The sequence below is a fragment of the Schistocerca cancellata genome, chromosome 6 (genome assembly GCF_023864275.1).
Source record: "Schistocerca cancellata isolate TAMUIC-IGC-003103 chromosome 6, iqSchCanc2.1, whole genome shotgun sequence".
NCBI classification, from domain to species: domain Eukaryota; kingdom Metazoa; phylum Arthropoda; class Insecta; order Orthoptera; family Acrididae; genus Schistocerca; species Schistocerca cancellata.
In genome coordinates this window covers 579,423,919-579,441,799 of record NC_064631.1, presented here as the reverse complement: position 1 = coordinate 579,441,799, position 17,881 = coordinate 579,423,919, and the positions used below count along the sequence as shown (strand labels likewise).

At 42.2% G+C, this 17,881-nt stretch overlaps 1 protein-coding gene across 3 annotated transcripts in view; it reads right to left on the bottom strand.

Moving 5' to 3' along the window:
• Window positions 1-17,881, bottom strand: part of LOC126191356 (trafficking protein particle complex subunit 8) — a 313,324-nt gene that overhangs the window by 27,232 nt on the left and 268,211 nt on the right. For all 3 annotated transcript variants that reach the window (XM_049932196.1, XM_049932197.1, XM_049932199.1), the window contains one exon: window positions 3,828-4,105. In XM_049932196.1, coding sequence (XP_049788153.1) covers window positions 3,828-4,105 — 278 coding nt within the window. The remainder of the gene's footprint in view (window positions 1-3,827; window positions 4,106-17,881) is intronic.

Genomic DNA, 17,881 nt, shown 5'->3' with positions numbered 1-17,881 from the left:
CTATTCCAGCAGCCACTGAGGGAACAGGTTGCAACCAGCTGCAGATTGTGGCATGCATTGGAAAATTATGCCTGTCTTCTGGGCTCTGAGTGAATACTTGGATCACTCCTGCCTCTGGCAAAGAAGGTTGAGAAGACCAGCCTTGTGCATGGCATTTCAATAAAGCTCACACTTTGCAGTATTGTCCTAAGAACTAATCCTGGCCTCGTGGTTCTGAATCGAATATAAGGACTGAAGGAATGTTTGTGTGATAAGCTAGGCTGTGACTTCCTGGGCTTGTGCCATAGGGTTTCATTACACATCAAAGATTAAAGATTACTACTCAGGTAGCTGAGCGTGGTGTGCACACGAGGTTTTTTTTTTTAGGTGACTCTCCAGCCAATGCAGATAACGATAGCTGTAGAAAACCCAGATGTATCACTGTAAGATTGAAATAAATGCCTTCCACAGCTTCCACAAAATTCTAATGGTAACTCTCGAAGCATTTGCAACAAAGTGCCAGAGTTTGAAGCACTCATGAAAAGCAGTGAAGCTCACATAATACTAGGTACAGGAAGCTGGTTGAAACCTGAAATTTATAGCAAGGAGATTTTTGGGGAAAATTTAAGTGTGTATCAAAAGGATAGGCAAACGGGAAGTGCAGTTGAGGTATTTGTTACAGTAGAAAAAAAATTCAAATCCTCTGAGATAGAAATTAAAGCTGTATGTGAGACTGTTTGGGCAAGACTCAGAATCACAGATGAGCATAAAATGATAATTGGATCCTTCTACTGCCCACAAGCCTCATCTCCCAATGTAACTGAAAACTTTAGAGAAAACCTTTGTTCACTTGTATGTAAGTTCCCCATCATACTTTAGTCATCCAACAATTAACTGTGAAAATTACAGTTTTGTTAGTGGTGGGATAATAATACATCTTGTAAAACATTACTAAATCCCTTCTTTGAAAACAAAAGGCTTCGTAGCCAGGCAAAGGGACTGTCACCAATTATGGTCAACACAGTGTTGAATCAAGTTGTCAGACAATGGACAGCAATAAATGAGGAAACAGAAATAAAAAAGATTTACATGAGGGGAAAAAAATAAAAAACAAACAACAGGGGAAAAAAGTGTTGCCTTCCCTTTGTGAGCAACACCCAACACCGCAATAGTGATGCAAAAGAAGATACACAACCCTACAACTTAAGCAAAATTTCCAGAAGGATGGGAATGAAAATCAACTACAACAAGGTCAACAGACTGAATACCACTCTGCATCAGAATCACCAGAAAACAAAAATAAAAGGTAGATTAATATGAATATGTGGGAGACTTGATAAAACAAATGAACAATAGTAATTGTGGAAGAATAGGGAGGGTGACGAAAATGAAGTCAGCCTTTTATATGGCCAGAGATAGAGTAGAAAGAACATACATAAATACACAATGACCAGACACTACAAGGCAACAATGAGGACTGTAGTATAATAGACGGCAGAGACAATAACACTAGGAAGACATCAGGCAGAACAACTACAAGAAGAAGAGAGAAAAGTACCGATATAAATATTGGGCCCTGAAAGAGACAGTGTAAGATGATTGTGAAACTCTAAGACAGATATGTATAGGGACATGAGGGCAATATCAGGAGAAATCAGACTGAAAAGACAAGATTTATGGGACGTGTGATAAGAATGAATATGGATAAAATGACCAAAATAGTATGGGAAACAGTGAGTAAAACAAGGTGAAAGACAGGAACCAAGTGGGATGTAGATCTCTAGGAGGACTGTTCTGAACTGGGGATCAAGGTGGAAGTACACATGAACTAGTACACCAGAGGTCAAACACAGAGAAGAACACAACAAAATGATGCACATTCACCAGTGGAGAAGATAATAGAAGAAAATACTGAAGACATTAGAAGAAGAATGTGAGAAAAGAGCATAAAAGATGAAGAGGCTCTGGGAGGAGGCACAGGAGCAAATGCTATCTCTGAAAGGACTACCCAAGGTCCTTTGGAGGCCATAACAAAAGAAGAAGATGAAGAAACTGTTACAATTCTGCTTCAAGCTATTTTATGATCATTCCAGCTAAATTTGCTCAAGTAAATAAAAAAGAAATCTGCTAGTCCGAATGAAATCAAATAAATAAATAAAGCTGCTCCACTCTCAGTTGTACTAGGTGGCTGGTATTTATGTGCCATTGCTGGCTTAGTGTTTATTTGACTACAAAGGTATTTTTCAAAAACATCATAATATTCCACCTTCCAGAACCACACGTCAACTATTCCGCTGGAGAGCTGTTTCTCCAATACAGTTTATTATCTACATGGTGTTACGGTACTTCTAGTGTATCTGATTTAATAGTCAAGGTTGCCACCACAGAAAATTCTTGTCTAATGTTACAGTCACGGACAGGTGCCTAGCTTTGACTCTTCAGCTGTAACCATTATCTTCAACTAATTTAATTAGTAACGGCATTAACTAGTAGCTGCATTCTTTAACATAACAGACATTAAATGGGGCAAGTTAGTTTAAGCACACACATTTTTGTATGCTTGTCACTGCTTGGCTGTTATTTTATAGTCGTAGCTCCATAATGATGCACCTATGATCTATGATTATTTTTGCTCAATTTGATGACCCCTAACTTGCTACAGCTATTATTAGGTTGTTTCTCTTCACCTGTACGCATGCATTTACATACCTCCAGGCTTAGTTTGAGAAGGTGGGGCAGGCAGTCTGCCATAGCCTGCAGTAATTTAGGTATAACAAAAAATCAAAAGCAATATTGACAGATGGAGATTAGAATGTCTACCCTCCTGACTACAAGGTCAGTTTGTCTGAAGTGGCACAACCTCATTCAGTCAGTTCCTAGAGTAAAGTACTGTTTTGTTTTCACATTCTTGCAAAGAAGTTATTTAATAATGTGAAAAACTAGTGCAATGCTGTTCATTCTTTTCTCAAGAACCATCACTACACACTATATTAAGTCCTGCTTTTGATATTTTGGATAAACAACCTATAGCTATTTTAAATTTTGTATTTCGGACAATCATTTGAAAATGGATACACAGACAAAATTATGCAGTGCTGAACGCAAAATGAACATATTTTTTAATCCAAACAGTCACAGTTTGTGCAGCAAAACGTTATCATTTTTGAAAAAAATAGGTATTACTGAGGAACTGTACATCACTGAGGGAATGGGGAATCTGAAGTCAAAATGTGGCAGAAAAAATTGAGAATGTGTGTGACAAAAGAATCATTCTTCCAAAAGCACTAGTCCAGCAAGGTACGCACGAGAGCATCTGTAAACTTTGTAAAGTATGAGAGAGGAACTGTCAGAATTGATGCTGTGATGGCAGATCAGGAGCTATGCCTTGGCATTGCCTCAGAAAGTTACGGTTCAGCATTCCAAATTCCAAATCCCAGCCCACCATACAGTTGTAATCTGTTTGGAAAGCTCAGCCCAGTGCACATACTACTAAGACTGGAAGATGCATTCTGGAAGAACCAGTCACTATCAGATGTGAAAACTAACAGCTGCAGTTGTCTTCACAAGTACATAAATGTAAAAACATTTGAAGAACAGAAGCAAAGCAGGTCCATACCGTGGATAGAAAAAAAGCCAGAGAGTGAGGTAAGGTGTCAAAAGTAATCAACAGAGTAGAATTTGAAAGCACAAACTAAATATACTCAACTGCACTATAGTGTAATTATGTATACTACTATGTGAATGAAGATCTCTCTTCCTGAAACTTATGTACTCTACTTTTTTACTCTCTAGGCACAAAACAAATGAAATTGCAAAACATAAAGCACAATCGGTGACTTTTAGCTTACCTCGATACACTAAAGTCGTGGCACACCTTAGGCGAATGCCGAATGTTATGTATGACTAGCCTCTGGAGAACATCGAGAGTGGGGTACTTTTCACTAGTGACACTCTTGTAAGATGAGTCATCTGGCCCAAATATCCTAAGTGGACCTTCAATCTCTGATGGTACTGGTACTTTAGCATCATCTGCTGAGGAAACAGACAACACTGCAATTTTATCCAGTGTTAAATGGTGCTGTCCTAGGGCCATCCTTTTTGTTCCTTTCCCATTCCTAATCTCCGTCTGTAATAAAGAGCAAAATAATTTAGCCACACACTACGTTCTCTTGTGATAGCATAAATAATTAAAAGAAGTACAGAATGTTGACGGATAAGACTTACAACACAACAACTACAGGTACACAGATACTAGAAGCTACGGATATATTGGACATCTACAAAGTAGCAGATCATAAATTTTGTGACATGTTCGATTTCTCTCAACTGTGCATTTCAGTGGCCATCTCTCAACTGTGGATTTCACAGTTAACTGTTCATTTAAAATACTGACACATTTCTTTATCTGTCCTTTTTTTAATGCTCTTTCAAGGACCCCTTGTTTCAAAAGCTCAACATTCAGCTCCCAATTTTCTGAGCAGCTACAGCTAAGTTTTGTAACTATAATCTATATTCACCTTATTACATTATTATAAAGTTATAACAGATTTTACGCTTCCGTTGCCAATGGAAAAGGATAGGCGTGCAGAAAAAAGTTGTGCAGAATAACAGCAACTGATATTACAGATGCACCACGTCCACGTCTACGTCTACGTCTACACAATTGCTCTGCTATTCACAATAAAGCGTTTTGGCCTTGTTCTGCAATTGAAATTGATCACTAGATTAAGTTTAGTACAGTCAGCACAACATGAAAGGACAACAGAGTAGTTACAGTCTTAGCACCTTTTGTGGCAACAGTTCTGTTACTCTGCACATCAAATGTCAAAGGAGTTTTGTCCATACTCACTATTTGGCTTAGTTACACACTGGTTTTCTTTCGTCGTTGAATAACAAAGTGACGGAAAGGTAATATTCTCTCTTCATATTCTTGTAGTTATTTTCTGAGATATTTTGGTTTGGTTTGCATGCTAAGACCGTGATGCTTCATAAACCTGTAGCACCAACCAACTCTCCCCTTAAAGTCTGTAGCACTAGTTTACAACATGTACACTCCTGGAAATAGAAAAAAGAACACATTGACAGCGGTGTGTCTGACCCACCATACTTGCTCCGGACACTGCGAGAGGGCTGTACAAGCAATGATCACACGCACGGCACAGCGGACACACCAGGAACCGCGGTGTTGGCCGTCGAATGGCGCTAGCTGCGCAGCATTTGTGCACCGCCGCCGTCAGTGTCAGCCAGTTTGCCGTGGCATACGGAGCTCCATCGCAGTCTTTAACACTGGTAGCATGCCGCGACAGCGTGGACGTGAACCGTATGTGCAGTTGACGGACTTTGAGCGAGGGCGTATAGTGGGCATGCGAGAGGCCGGGAGGACGTACCGCCGAATTGCTCAACACGTGGGGCGTGAGGTCTCCACAGTACATCGATGTTGTCGCCAGTGGTCGGCGGAAGGTGCACGTGCCCGTCGACCTGGGACCGGACCGCAGCGACGCACGGATGCACGCCAAGACCGTAGGATCCTACGCAGTGCCGTAGGGGACCGCACCGCCACTTCCCAGCAAATTAGGGACACTGTTGCTCCTGGGGTATGGGCGAGGACCAATCGCAACCGTCTCCGTGAAGCTGGGCTACGGTCCCGCACACCGTTAGGCCGTCTTCCGCTCACGCCCCAACATCGTGCAGCCCGCCTCCAGTGGTGTCGCGACAGGCGTGAATGGAGGGACGAATGGAGACGTGTCGTCTTCAGCGATGAGAGTCGCTTCTGCCTTGGTGCCAATGATGGTCGTATGCGTGTTTGGCGCCGTGCAGGTGAGCGCCACAATCAGGACTGCATACGACCGTGGCACACAGGGCCAACACCCGGCATCATGGTGTGGGGAGCGATCTCCTACACTGGCCGTACACCACTGGTGATCGTCGAGGGGACACTGAATAGTGCACGGTACATCCAAACCGTCATCGAACCCATCGTTCTACCATTCCTAGACCGGCAAGGGAACTTGCTGTTCCAACAGGAAAATGCACGTCCGCATGTATACCGTGCCACCCAATGTGCTCTAGAAGGTGTAAGTCAACTACCCTGGCCAGCAAGATCTCCGGATCTGTCCCCCATTGAGCATGTTTGGGACTGGATGAAGCGTCGTCTCACGCGGTCTGCATGTCCAGCACGAACGCTGGTCCAACTGAGGCGCCAGGTGGAAATGGCATGGCAAGCCGTTCCACAGGACTACATCCAGCATCTCTACGATCGTCTCCATGGGAGAATAACAGCCTGCATTGCTGCGAAAGGTGGATATACACTGTACTAGTGCCGACATTGTGCATGCTCTGTTGCCTGTGTCTATGTGCCTGTGGTTCTGTCAGTGTGATCATGTGATGTATCTGACCCCAGGAATGTGTCAATAAAGTTTCCCCTTCCTGGGACAATGAATTCGCGGTGTTCTTATTTCAATTTCCAGGAGTGTATTTGAATCATTTTTGTATTAATTTCAAATCCATTTTGATGGTGTCCTTGATGCCATGTTCTTCTGCACATGCTATTACTTTTAATTTATAGCCTGCATCATATGAATACTTTTTATTTTTTCCATTTTCAAAACTAGCTACCAACAAAAATACTGTACTGATACCGAAAACAAAACTTAATTTCAATTCAAGTTCACTGGCACTATAGACTGAAATGACGCATAACACACCAAAGACTAGACGGTGTTAGCTAGCTTGTGAATCCCACAACTTATGTTAATTGTATCAGTGCACTGCTGTTGCCAGTTGAATCCAATGTTTCCAGTTAGAGATAGGTTTCCTGCAGCATAGAATATATGGCCATTTTTTTCTCGAAGAAAAAAGTACATCTTACAGACCGTAAAATATGGTATGTATGACTCTGGGCCCACTTGTTTCACACAATGTCCACAGGATTGCACTGGAGCACCTAACAGAGAGTAATGAAATCTTTGAAGACATGCTTCAGTTGGTAGTTACACATCATTCCAACAGTCGGTGGGCATCTCCTCCACACCTTTTCCACGAGACAAGTGTGGCAACCCTTTGGTGATTACTGCCGATTGCTTGCTAGTACTGTCCTGGATGGGTATCCTGTGCCTAATATCAAAGACGTCACATGTGATTTGACAGGTGTAAATGTTTTCACTGCTCTGGACTACCACAAGGCTTATATCAAATTCTGACAGCACCTACTGATATACCAAAAACACCTTCTGGTCTTTTTGAATTCTTATTCATGCCATTCAGACTCAAAAATTCTGGTCAAACTTGGCAATATTTCATTGACAAAATTTTTCAGGAACTGGCATTTTGTTCCATATATTTGGATGATATCCTGGTATTCTACTCCAACACTCAGTTACAAGACAAGCAAGTTCACGAAGTATGACAGAAATATAGAGCCACGGCACTGGATGTTACTGTTAAAAGTGAAACAGCTTTTCTCAACCTTGGCCATAGGATCTCAGCTGATTTTATCTGCCAGTTACCAAGGAAGTTAGCTGTTTTACATTGCCTTTCGAAGCCAAAGAATTACCAACAACCGAGATTTTTCTGGGGATGGTGACTTTTTGTTTCTATCGCTGTCACCTTTGGGCAACAACTTCCATTCAAGCACCTCAATGAAAGCAATTTCCAGTCATAACACCATGGGCAAATGAGTATTCAAGTGGACTCCAGAAATGGACAAGGCTTTCCATGATCTACAAGGGAACCTTGCGGAGGCAGTTCTGCTCATCCAAGCTGTACAATTTATATTGCTGGTTATTCTTGTAGAGGTCAGCCAAAGTGCAACTGGTGCAATCTTGCACCAGAAAGTTGACAAATTACAGCCAGGGCAAAGAAAGTGGAGTGCTTACGATAGAGAACTGTTGGCAACATACGAGAGCATGAGGCACATTTGCCCTCAAATCGAAGCCTGGCCAGTGATTACCTATACAGACCATATGCCAATTGTGCCGGCCTTTCAAAATGTCAGTGATAAATGTTTCTCTCAACAGTTCTGGCACATAGAATTTATCAGACAATTTACCATGGATGTATGCCATATTAAAGGTGCAGAAAACACTCACTGACTACTTTTCCCGCATTTGCACGTTGATAGATGTTTTGAACTACAACGCTCTCACCATGACCCCAGTGAAATTATCCTTTCATGCAACTGAGACTGAAGGAAGTTGAGGTGCCAGGTGGCAAATCTAAAATATGCTGTGATGTCTCACAAACAAAGCAAGGGCCCTAAATTTCACCACAGTTTCACAATGTGGCATTCGCCAGTGTTCACAAAGCAGTACATTCAGAGACAAAAGCCATGACTAAATTATTAACAAACCATTTAATGAGGCTATCAATAAAAATGATGCTCAGCCCTTTCCTCATGTGTGCCTTCACTGCACCACTGCAAGGTGGAATGCCACATTCATGCAGATATCAGGTATTTCCCTATGTCTCCAGTGAGATTTAGTCACATACATATCGATCTTGTTGAAACTATACCGCCTTCAGAAGGTTAAAGTACCTATTTATGGCAACTACTGGATTCACTATATGGGCAGAAACTATAGCAATCATTAATATATCACTGAGACTGTTGAAAAAAACTTTCATCACAAATTGGTTAGCGCACTTCAGCTGTCCTCTCTGCATGGTTTCCAATGCCACCACACTAGAAGTTGTCATTCTGGCAGCAATTGAATTTTTGAAAGATGGCATAGAACTTTTAATGTCACTCTTATGTCACCAACAGAAGTAGATGAAAGTTCTTCCTTTGCTCCTATTATGACTAGACAGCTTATAAATCTGATACCAGTGCACTATTGGCTGAAATAGCACATGGGGAGCCACCAAGGATTCCGGGATTGGAACTACCATTATTGGTACAACAATTCAGGAACTGTTGCAAAGTCATCTACTTCATGACACAGCAAACACCTGTTTTTTGTACAAAAACATTTGATGGACTGTTCCCATGTCATGCTCCACATGGATTTAATTCAAGCCCCTTTTCAGCCACCATACATAGGACTTTTCAAGTGTCGTGAATTCGGGAGCACATGTTAGACATTTTGCAAAATGGTAAATGGAGCAATGTATCTGCCGAGGCACTGAAACCAGTGTGGTACTGTCACTACCTTTGGGCAGCACACCGAAAACCACAGTTACATACCACTCTGACACGCCCAAGCAGACCTCAACAATAGGGTCAATGCCATGTCACCCACCCTTAGCCACACTATGACTGCACCAGAACCACAATCAATGTCCACACAAAGAGACAGTGAGAGGGTTCAGTGGGTGGTGAAACTGTAATAAATCTTGTTGTATCTTGCCTTTAAGTATATTCCTTATTATTGCTATTCTTTTCTATACACTTGAAATGATTATCCACAGGATTACATAACAGTGTGCATTTATTATGTAAACTTACACAACATACTGTATATGTGGATAGTTCAATATCAATTCTAATACTAAAATAAACTCTAAGCATTTTTGTATGAGTTACATAAGGGAGGATCAGAACGTAATGCACAGTAACTCCCCTCCTTCTATGCACTGGGCATATTGAAACTGGTACGACAATGAAAGAAATGTATTGAGAATGGGGTGACCACGCAGAAAAGTACGTAAAAGATGTAACTTCATTTGTGATTTTTTTGTTTTCTCACCTATTAAACTTTTTGGTATTAAAATTATAGTGCAATACTTTTTGATCTTCCCTCGTATCATAAACATTCTGTCATATATAGCTCCTTGACAGATTAAACCTCTTATTCTGAGGTCCACCCTATGACATCCACGCAAAGTTGGAGGCTCTTAGCCACACTTGCTGCGACATAATGGGCACCTGCTGACTAACCTCAAATTCTGCAAGCCTCCCAAGGAGTACCTCAGACAGATATTAATACAACACAAACTGTACACTGATCAGCCAGAACTTTACTACCACCAACCTACTATCGATATAAAACCATCCAGGCAATAGCAGTGCCACTTGGCGAGAAATGACTGCTAGTAAGACACACATACAGTGCATGTGATATCAGTGAGCATGCTGCTGTGCGTAGAATGGGGGATGCATGTGATCTATCAGAGTTTGACCGAGGGCAGATTGTGATGGCCCACAGGTTGGGCATGAGCATTTCAGAAACTGCTTGACTTTTTGAGTGGACGAGGAGTGCTGTGGTAAGCATCTTCAAAACATGGTGAAACCAAGGTTAAACCATGTCCAGGCATCCTGAGGTTGGGTGGCAACCCCTCATTACAGATGTCGGATATTAAAGGCTTGACACACTGGTAAAACAGGAAATGTGCTGAACTGTGCTGGCACTAACATCACACTTTAATTATCAGTAGAGAATAGGTGTGTGTGAGCACATAGTGCACACTCCTAACAATAGGCCTCCACAGCCAACAACCCAGGCATGTACCAATGTTAATACCATGACATTGGCAACTATGACTGAAATAGGCACGTGACTACCTGCACTGGACATTGGCGCAGTGGCAGAGCAATGCATGGTCTGATGAATCCTGATACCTTCTTGATCATGCTGGTCAGAGGGAGCAAATCCGTCTTCTTCCAGGGGAACAGCTGCTTGACACCTATAATGTGGGATAAGGACAAGCTGGTGGCGGTTCCATTATGTTCTGGGCAGTATTCACAAGGGCATCCAAGCGTCTAGTTGAGTTCGTTCAAGGCACCATGTTGGCCAAACAGTGCTGTAAACTGGTTGCAGATCACTGATACCCCTTCATGATGATCCTGTTTCCCCAACAGCAGTGGCATTTTTCAACAAGATAATGCGCCATGTCACAAGACCAAGGGTGTGATGGAGTGGTTCGAGGAACACACTGGTGAGTTCCAATTGATGGGCTGGCCCCACAACTCAACAGATGTGAACCCTGTCGAATACATCTCGGATTGAACATGGCATTAGAGCTCATAGGATGACTTGTGTGTGCAAATGTGCCATCTCCCTCCACTGATCAACCAAGGCCTCACTGCTTCCATGCCATGATGCTTGCCACTGTTTATGTATGTCAAAGGTGGACATACCAGCTATTAGGTAGGTGGTCATGATGTTCTGGTTGATCAGTATATGCAAAACATGGACTTATGTTCCACAATATTAATAATAAACTGCACAATTAGTCATTTATGCAAGATGACAAGGGTAAAAAATCTTTGGAAAATCCAGGATGGAATGCTGACACTATTACGAAAAGGCTAGTTGCTACCCACGAAATAGGGAGATGCTAAGTTGCAGATAGGCACAAAATGGTTCAAATGGCTCTGAGCACTATGGGACTTAACTGCTGTGGTCATCAGTCCCCTAGAACTTAGAACTACTTAAACCTAACTAACCTAAGGACATCACACACATCCATGCCCGAGACAGGATTCGAACCTGCAACCGTAGCAGTCCCGCGGTTCAGATAGGCCCAACAAAAAACGCTGATGACAGTCTTTTTTGTTTTGCCTATCTGCAATTCAGCATCTCTGCTATAAGGTGAGTAGGAACTACCCTTCTGATAATATTGTACACGAAACTTTGCACTTCTGACATTTAAAAAGAGAAAAAACCTGAACATAATTATGCAAAATTCTATGCTCTCACATATGCTGACCCATATATATGAAAAAAAGAAAAAAAGCATGTTATTGCTTCATAAATAATTTAACCTGAATACACATACACAAAGTACCTTAAACAAATTTCTTTAAACATCCTGTCTTGTTAATTATATTTGGTTTTTAGAAGCTACACATTTTGACTACATTCCATTTTTTTCCTAAAAAAAATCATAACCATATCAGTGTCAACAAAACAGTTCTGTTAACTGAATTACTGTGGTTAACATAATATTTCTAAACATTGAAACTGCTGTAATGAAATATGTATGTACATATTCATCTGTTTAGTACTCCTGAAGTTTCATCATTAAAGCAGCTGAAAAATGCTCGTGTCAGAGTGCAAAAAATGCAAATCTGTTCCTTTTTAAAAGATTCTGACAGAAAATTGGGGCCGGCGGTTAAAGGCGCTTCAGTCTGGAAAGGCGCTTCAGTCGCAGGTTCGAATCCTGCCTCGGGCATGGATGTGTGTGATGTCCTTAGGTTAGTTAGGTTTAAGTAGTTCTAAGTTCTAGGGGACTGATGACCTCAGATGTTAAGTCCCATAGTGCTCAGAGCCATTTTTTTTTGAAAATTGGGAAACCACCTGAATCAATCTTCATTCCGCCTTCATCATCAAAAATTTTGGTGTGCGGACGTACTTTTGTTCTTTTAACACAAGAATGTTCTAAATCTTTTCACCAGCTCTCTCCTTGTAGTGAAGCCTTCGTGCTCAGCATCTCCCTCTCACTGTCACTGACTGTATGTGTCTCCCTCCCACTGTGTACTTTTTTCCCTGTTGACACTCTCACCCCCCCCCCCCCCCTCTCTCTCTCTCTCTCTCTCTCTCTCTCTCTCTCTCTCTCTCTCTCACACACACACACACACACACACACACACACACACACACACACACACACAAAACAAACAAACTGGCATTGTCTCCTCTCTCTTCCACCATCATTGCTTTTTACTACTCTTTTTCAGTACAAAAAGTGTGAATATGTTTGCACGGCAAAATTTTTGTTGAGGAAGGTGGAATGAGGAGTGAGACAGCTGGTTCCTCACTTTTCTGTCAGAATCTTTTAAAGAGGAGCATATTCCCTTTTTTCTGCTCTGAAAGGAGCAATGTTCAGCTGGTTTCCTCCTTTTCCCTGTACACCAGGGTGTGCTGCTTATATAAAATGAATTCTGTAGGTCAGTACAGTTTTGACAGTTTATTTCTATATTTCAACACATTTAAAAACTTTAATTGGATAAATAAAAAATCTACTCACCAAGTGGTGGCAGAACACACACACAAAAGACTGTTGTGATTGGCAATCTTTCAGAGCCAGTCGCTCCTCCTTCAGGCACAAGGGTTGAAGGTGAAGGAAGAAGGGTGAAGGAAAAGGACTGGAGAGGTCTAGGAAAAGGGGTAGATTTTGGGAAAGCCACCCAGAACTGCAAGTCATCCCTTATGGTAAGTCTCCCCTGCCCTGTGGTTCTGGATGACTTTCCTGAAATCTACCCCTTTTCCTAGACCTCAGCCATCCTTTTCTTTCACATTTCGTCCTTCCCCTTCAACCCTTCTGCCGAAAGAAGGAGCCACTGGCTCCAAAAGCTTGCCAATCACAACAGTCTTTTGTGTTCTGCTGCCGCTTCATGAGTAGATTTTTTTAATCTTCTATACAATTAAATAATTTTATCAATAATTGATTGTTTTCATTGTTGCATTTAAATACTTTGACACATATAAACAACAAATAAGTATCCACAATATAAAGCTAACACAAAATTGACTCTCATCCAACCCAAGTTAACTTAACACTACATTAAAATGCACAACATTTTTAGGCTATGCCTATAGTATACCAAAAAATGCAGAGTTGGATTTGCAAGTACAAATTCATAAGACAAAAATTATTTTTTGTGAGGTGCTTATGCTGCCAGGTGGTAACATCGAATAATTTCCAGGTCATGAAAGCGTGTGTAGGTGTGAAGTGCTTATTATACAGAGACAGGGCTTCACAAAATTCTATTGCTGAAAAAACTGCAACTAAAAACATTGTTTGGTGACCTCAGAACCCTTTTGATGACCCCAGAACTCTGGCCATGTGTTAAACATGTTGGTTAAAACTCCATTTTCACCCCAGACCATATATTAAATGCTAATTTTACATATATAAGTACAGTAACTTCAAAACTGTGGCACTTTGTAATGGATAATTATATCAAAAAAATTTCATGGCTTCCTGGGATCATCATCTAAAGAACATACGGTAACAAATTTGACAATTTGCCATGAATGGATGATATAGAAGTGGCCATCCCCACAATTGGTACGTTTGGTACCCAAAAATCATGGTTTTTCAGGGTTTTCTTAGAACAGTCCCTGAAAAATGGTGCTTTTATAAGCCACATATGGCCCACCCTAGTACACACATAATGCAAAGGATTTGCTCTGTTTGCCTGTGCTGGAGGAAATGTGCCATGTTTAAATTTTCATTCTGTACTGAAGTATAGCTACTGTATGCCTGCTTTTCCGATAGATGTACAAATAGTCATTAGACTGAGGTGGTCAACTGATCACAGAGATAAGGGATGTCAACTGTTTTGGACAGCCCTCCGCCTAATGAAAATTTGTATATCTATCAGTAGCTATACTGCAGTACAGGATGAAAATTTAAACATAGCACATTTCCTCGAGCCCAGGCAAATTGAACAAATCTTTTGCATTAGGTATGTACTAGGGTGAGCCTTAGGTGACTTATTAAAGCACCATTTCTTCATGGGTGGTTCTCAGAAAACCCTGAAAAATAATGTTTTTGGGTACCAAAAGAACCAATTGTGGGTACTTTTTTGCACTTGGCTTCTTGAAACATATTGGTTCTGTGTATTGTAATGCACGGACCGATCTTAAAGAATATTATTGTAACAAGGTCTTCCGTTGAGTCCCTTGTCACATTTCTATGTGGGAAGTTACTTGAATGTTCCTTCAATCCTACTTGTTAACTAAAGTATGATAAGGTCTGATTGGATGTTAGCACTTTTGACTTAAAATTAAGTCCTTTTTAGTTTAATTAATTTAACTAGTTAATCTAAGCTAAGTTACTTCCTTGATGCAAACCTATACCAATTAACATTACTACCACCCAGTATAAGCCCTCGCCAAATTTGTAATTTAATAGGTTAAGTATACAAAAGTGCACTACACTACATGCCATAGAAGGTTCACTTGTAATTTGTTGTTGGCTAAACACAATCATTTATTCAGATAATACAATAATCTTAATCTAAACTTGTTAGGGGATTGACGTCATTAAATTATAGCAGGTCTCTCACATTGAAAGTCTTACTGAATGTTCCTTTCCCTCAAACATTTTAATAAATTTTATTTAATTAAATTAATTTCAGCCAGAAACTGGTCATTCTCTGTTGGAGAGAAAAACTGTTTCTCTGCACAGGATACTTAGGGTACTTTCCTTGCACGTAGTTCGTCATGCCTTAAAGGGAAAAAGAAAACGGCTACTTGACCTAACATTAATGTTACAATACCTCTTGAATCTTCTTATCAGTCAGTCTATCAAAATTCACTCTAATGAGTGCTGCCTTCTAACCAGGGCACAAAATGTCCCTAGACCACTGCACAATAGTACTTATATAACTTACCAAACGAAAGCGTTGGCATGTTGATAGACACACAAACAAACACAAACACACACACAAAATTCAAGCTTTTGCAACCCACGGTTGCTTCATCAGGAAAGAGGGAAGGAGAGGGAAAGACGAAGGGAAGTGGGTTTTAAGGGAGAGGATAAGGAGTCATTCCAATCCTGGGAGCGGTAAGACTTACCTGGGGGGAAAAGGGAAATGTTTACACTCGCGCGCGCGCGCACACACACACACACACACACACACACACACACACATCCATCCGTACATAACAGACACAAGCAGACTTTCCACTCCCGGGATTGGAACGACTCCCCATCCTCTCCCCCAAAACCCACATTCCCCCCCCCCCCCCCCCCCCCCCCTCCCGAAGAAGCAACCATGGGCCGCGAAAGCTCAAAATTTGTGTGTATGTGTGTGTGTTACTGTTTCCATCAATGTACCAACACTCTTGTCTGGCAAGTTACAGAATCCTTGTTCCCAGATATATTCTTCCCAAGTGGAATGCCTCCATATATTACCAAACGAAAGCGCTGGCACGTCGATAGACACACAAACAAACACAAACATACACACAAAATTCTAGCTTTTGCAACCAACGGTTGCCTCGTCAGGAAAGAGGGAAGGAGAGGGAAAGACGAAAGGATTTGGGTTTTAAGGGAGAGGGTAAGGAGTAATTCCAATCCCGGGAGCGGAAAGACTTACCTTAGGGGGAAAAAAGGATGGGCATACACTCGCACACACACACTTATCCATCCACACATATACAGACACAAGCAGACATATACAGAGGCAAAGAGTTTGGCCAGAGATGTCAGTCGAGGCGGAAGTGCAGAGGCAAAGATATTGCTGAATGACAGGTGAGGTATGAGTGGCGGCAACTTGAAATTAGCGGAGATCGAGGCCTGGAGGATAACGGGAAGAGAGGATATATTGAAGAGCAAGTTCTCATCTCCGGAGTTCGGATAGGTTGGTGTTAGTGGGAAGTATCCAGATAACCCGGATGGAGTAACACTGTGCCAAGATGTGCTGGCCGTGCACCAAGGCATGTTTAGCCACAGGGTGATCCTCATTACCAACAAACACTGTCTGCTTGTGTCCATTCATGTGAATGGACAGTTTGTTGCTGGTCATTTCCACATAGAATGCGTCACAGTGCAGGCAGGTCAGTTGGTAGATCACGTGGGTGCTTTCACACGTGGCTGTGCCTTTGATCGTGTACACAGGACTGGAGTAGGTGGTGGTGGGAGGGTGCATGGGACAGGTTTTACACCGGGGGCGGTTACAAGGGTAGGAGCCAGAGGGTAGAGAAGGTGGTTTGGGGATTTCATAAGGATGAACTAAGAGGTTACGAAGGTTAGGTGGAAAGCGGAAAGACACTCTTGGTGGAGTGGGGAGGATTTCATGAAGGATGGATCTCATTTAAGGGCAGGATTTGAGGAAGTCGTATCCCTGCTGGAGAGCCACATTCAGAGTCTGATCCAGTCCCGAAAAGTATCCTGTCACAAGTGGGGCACTTTTGTGGTTCTTCTGTGGCAGGTTCTGGGTTTGAGAGGATGAGGAAGTGGCTCTGGTTATTTGCTTCTGTACCAGGTTGGGAGGGCAGTTGTGGGATGCGAAAGCTGTTGTCAGGTTGTTGGTGTAATGGTTCAGGGATTCCGGACTGGAGCAGATTCGTTTGCCACGAAGACTTAGGCTGTAGGGAAGGGACCGTTTGATGTGGAATGGGTGGCAGCTGTCATAATGGAGGTACTGTTGATTGTTGGTGGGTTTGATGTGGACGGACGTGTGAAGCTGGCCATTGGACAGGTGGAGGTCAACATCAAGGAAAGTGGCATGGGATTTGCAGTAGGACCAGGTAAATCTGATGGAACCAAAGGAGTTGAGGTTGGAAAGGAAATTCTGGAGTTCTTCTTCACTGTGAGTCTAGATTATGAAGATGTCATCAATAAATCTGTACCAAACTTTGGATTGGCAGGCCTGGGTAACCAAAAAGGCTTACTCTAAGCGACCCATGAATAGGTTGGCGTACGAGGCGGAGCTTCAAGGAATCCCCAGAACCTTAGGCCCCCTACAAAACCTTTCACCTGACTCCATCAACCTCCTGACCCCACCGACACCCCGCACCCCTACCTTCTACCTTCTTCCTAAAATTCACAAACCCAATCATCCCGGCCGCCCCATTGTAGCTGGTTACCAAGCCCCCACAGAACGTATCTCTGCCTACGTAGATCAACACCTTCAACCCATTACCTGCAGTCTCCCATCCTTCATCAAAGACACCAACCACTTTCTCGAACGCCTGGAATCCTTACCCAATCCGTTACCCCCGGAAACCATCCTTGTAACCATTGATGCCACTTCCTTATACACAAATATCCTGCACGTCCAGGGCCTCACTGCGATGGAGCACTTCCTTTCATGCCGATCACCTGCCACGCTACCTAAAACCTCTTTCCTCATTACCTTAGCCAGCTTCATCCTGACCCACAACTTCTTCACTTTTGAAGACCAGACATACCAACAATTAAAGGGAACAGCCACGGGTACCAGGATGGCCCCCTTGTACGCCAACCTATTCATGGGTCGCTTAGAGGAAGCCTTCTTGGTTTCCTAGGC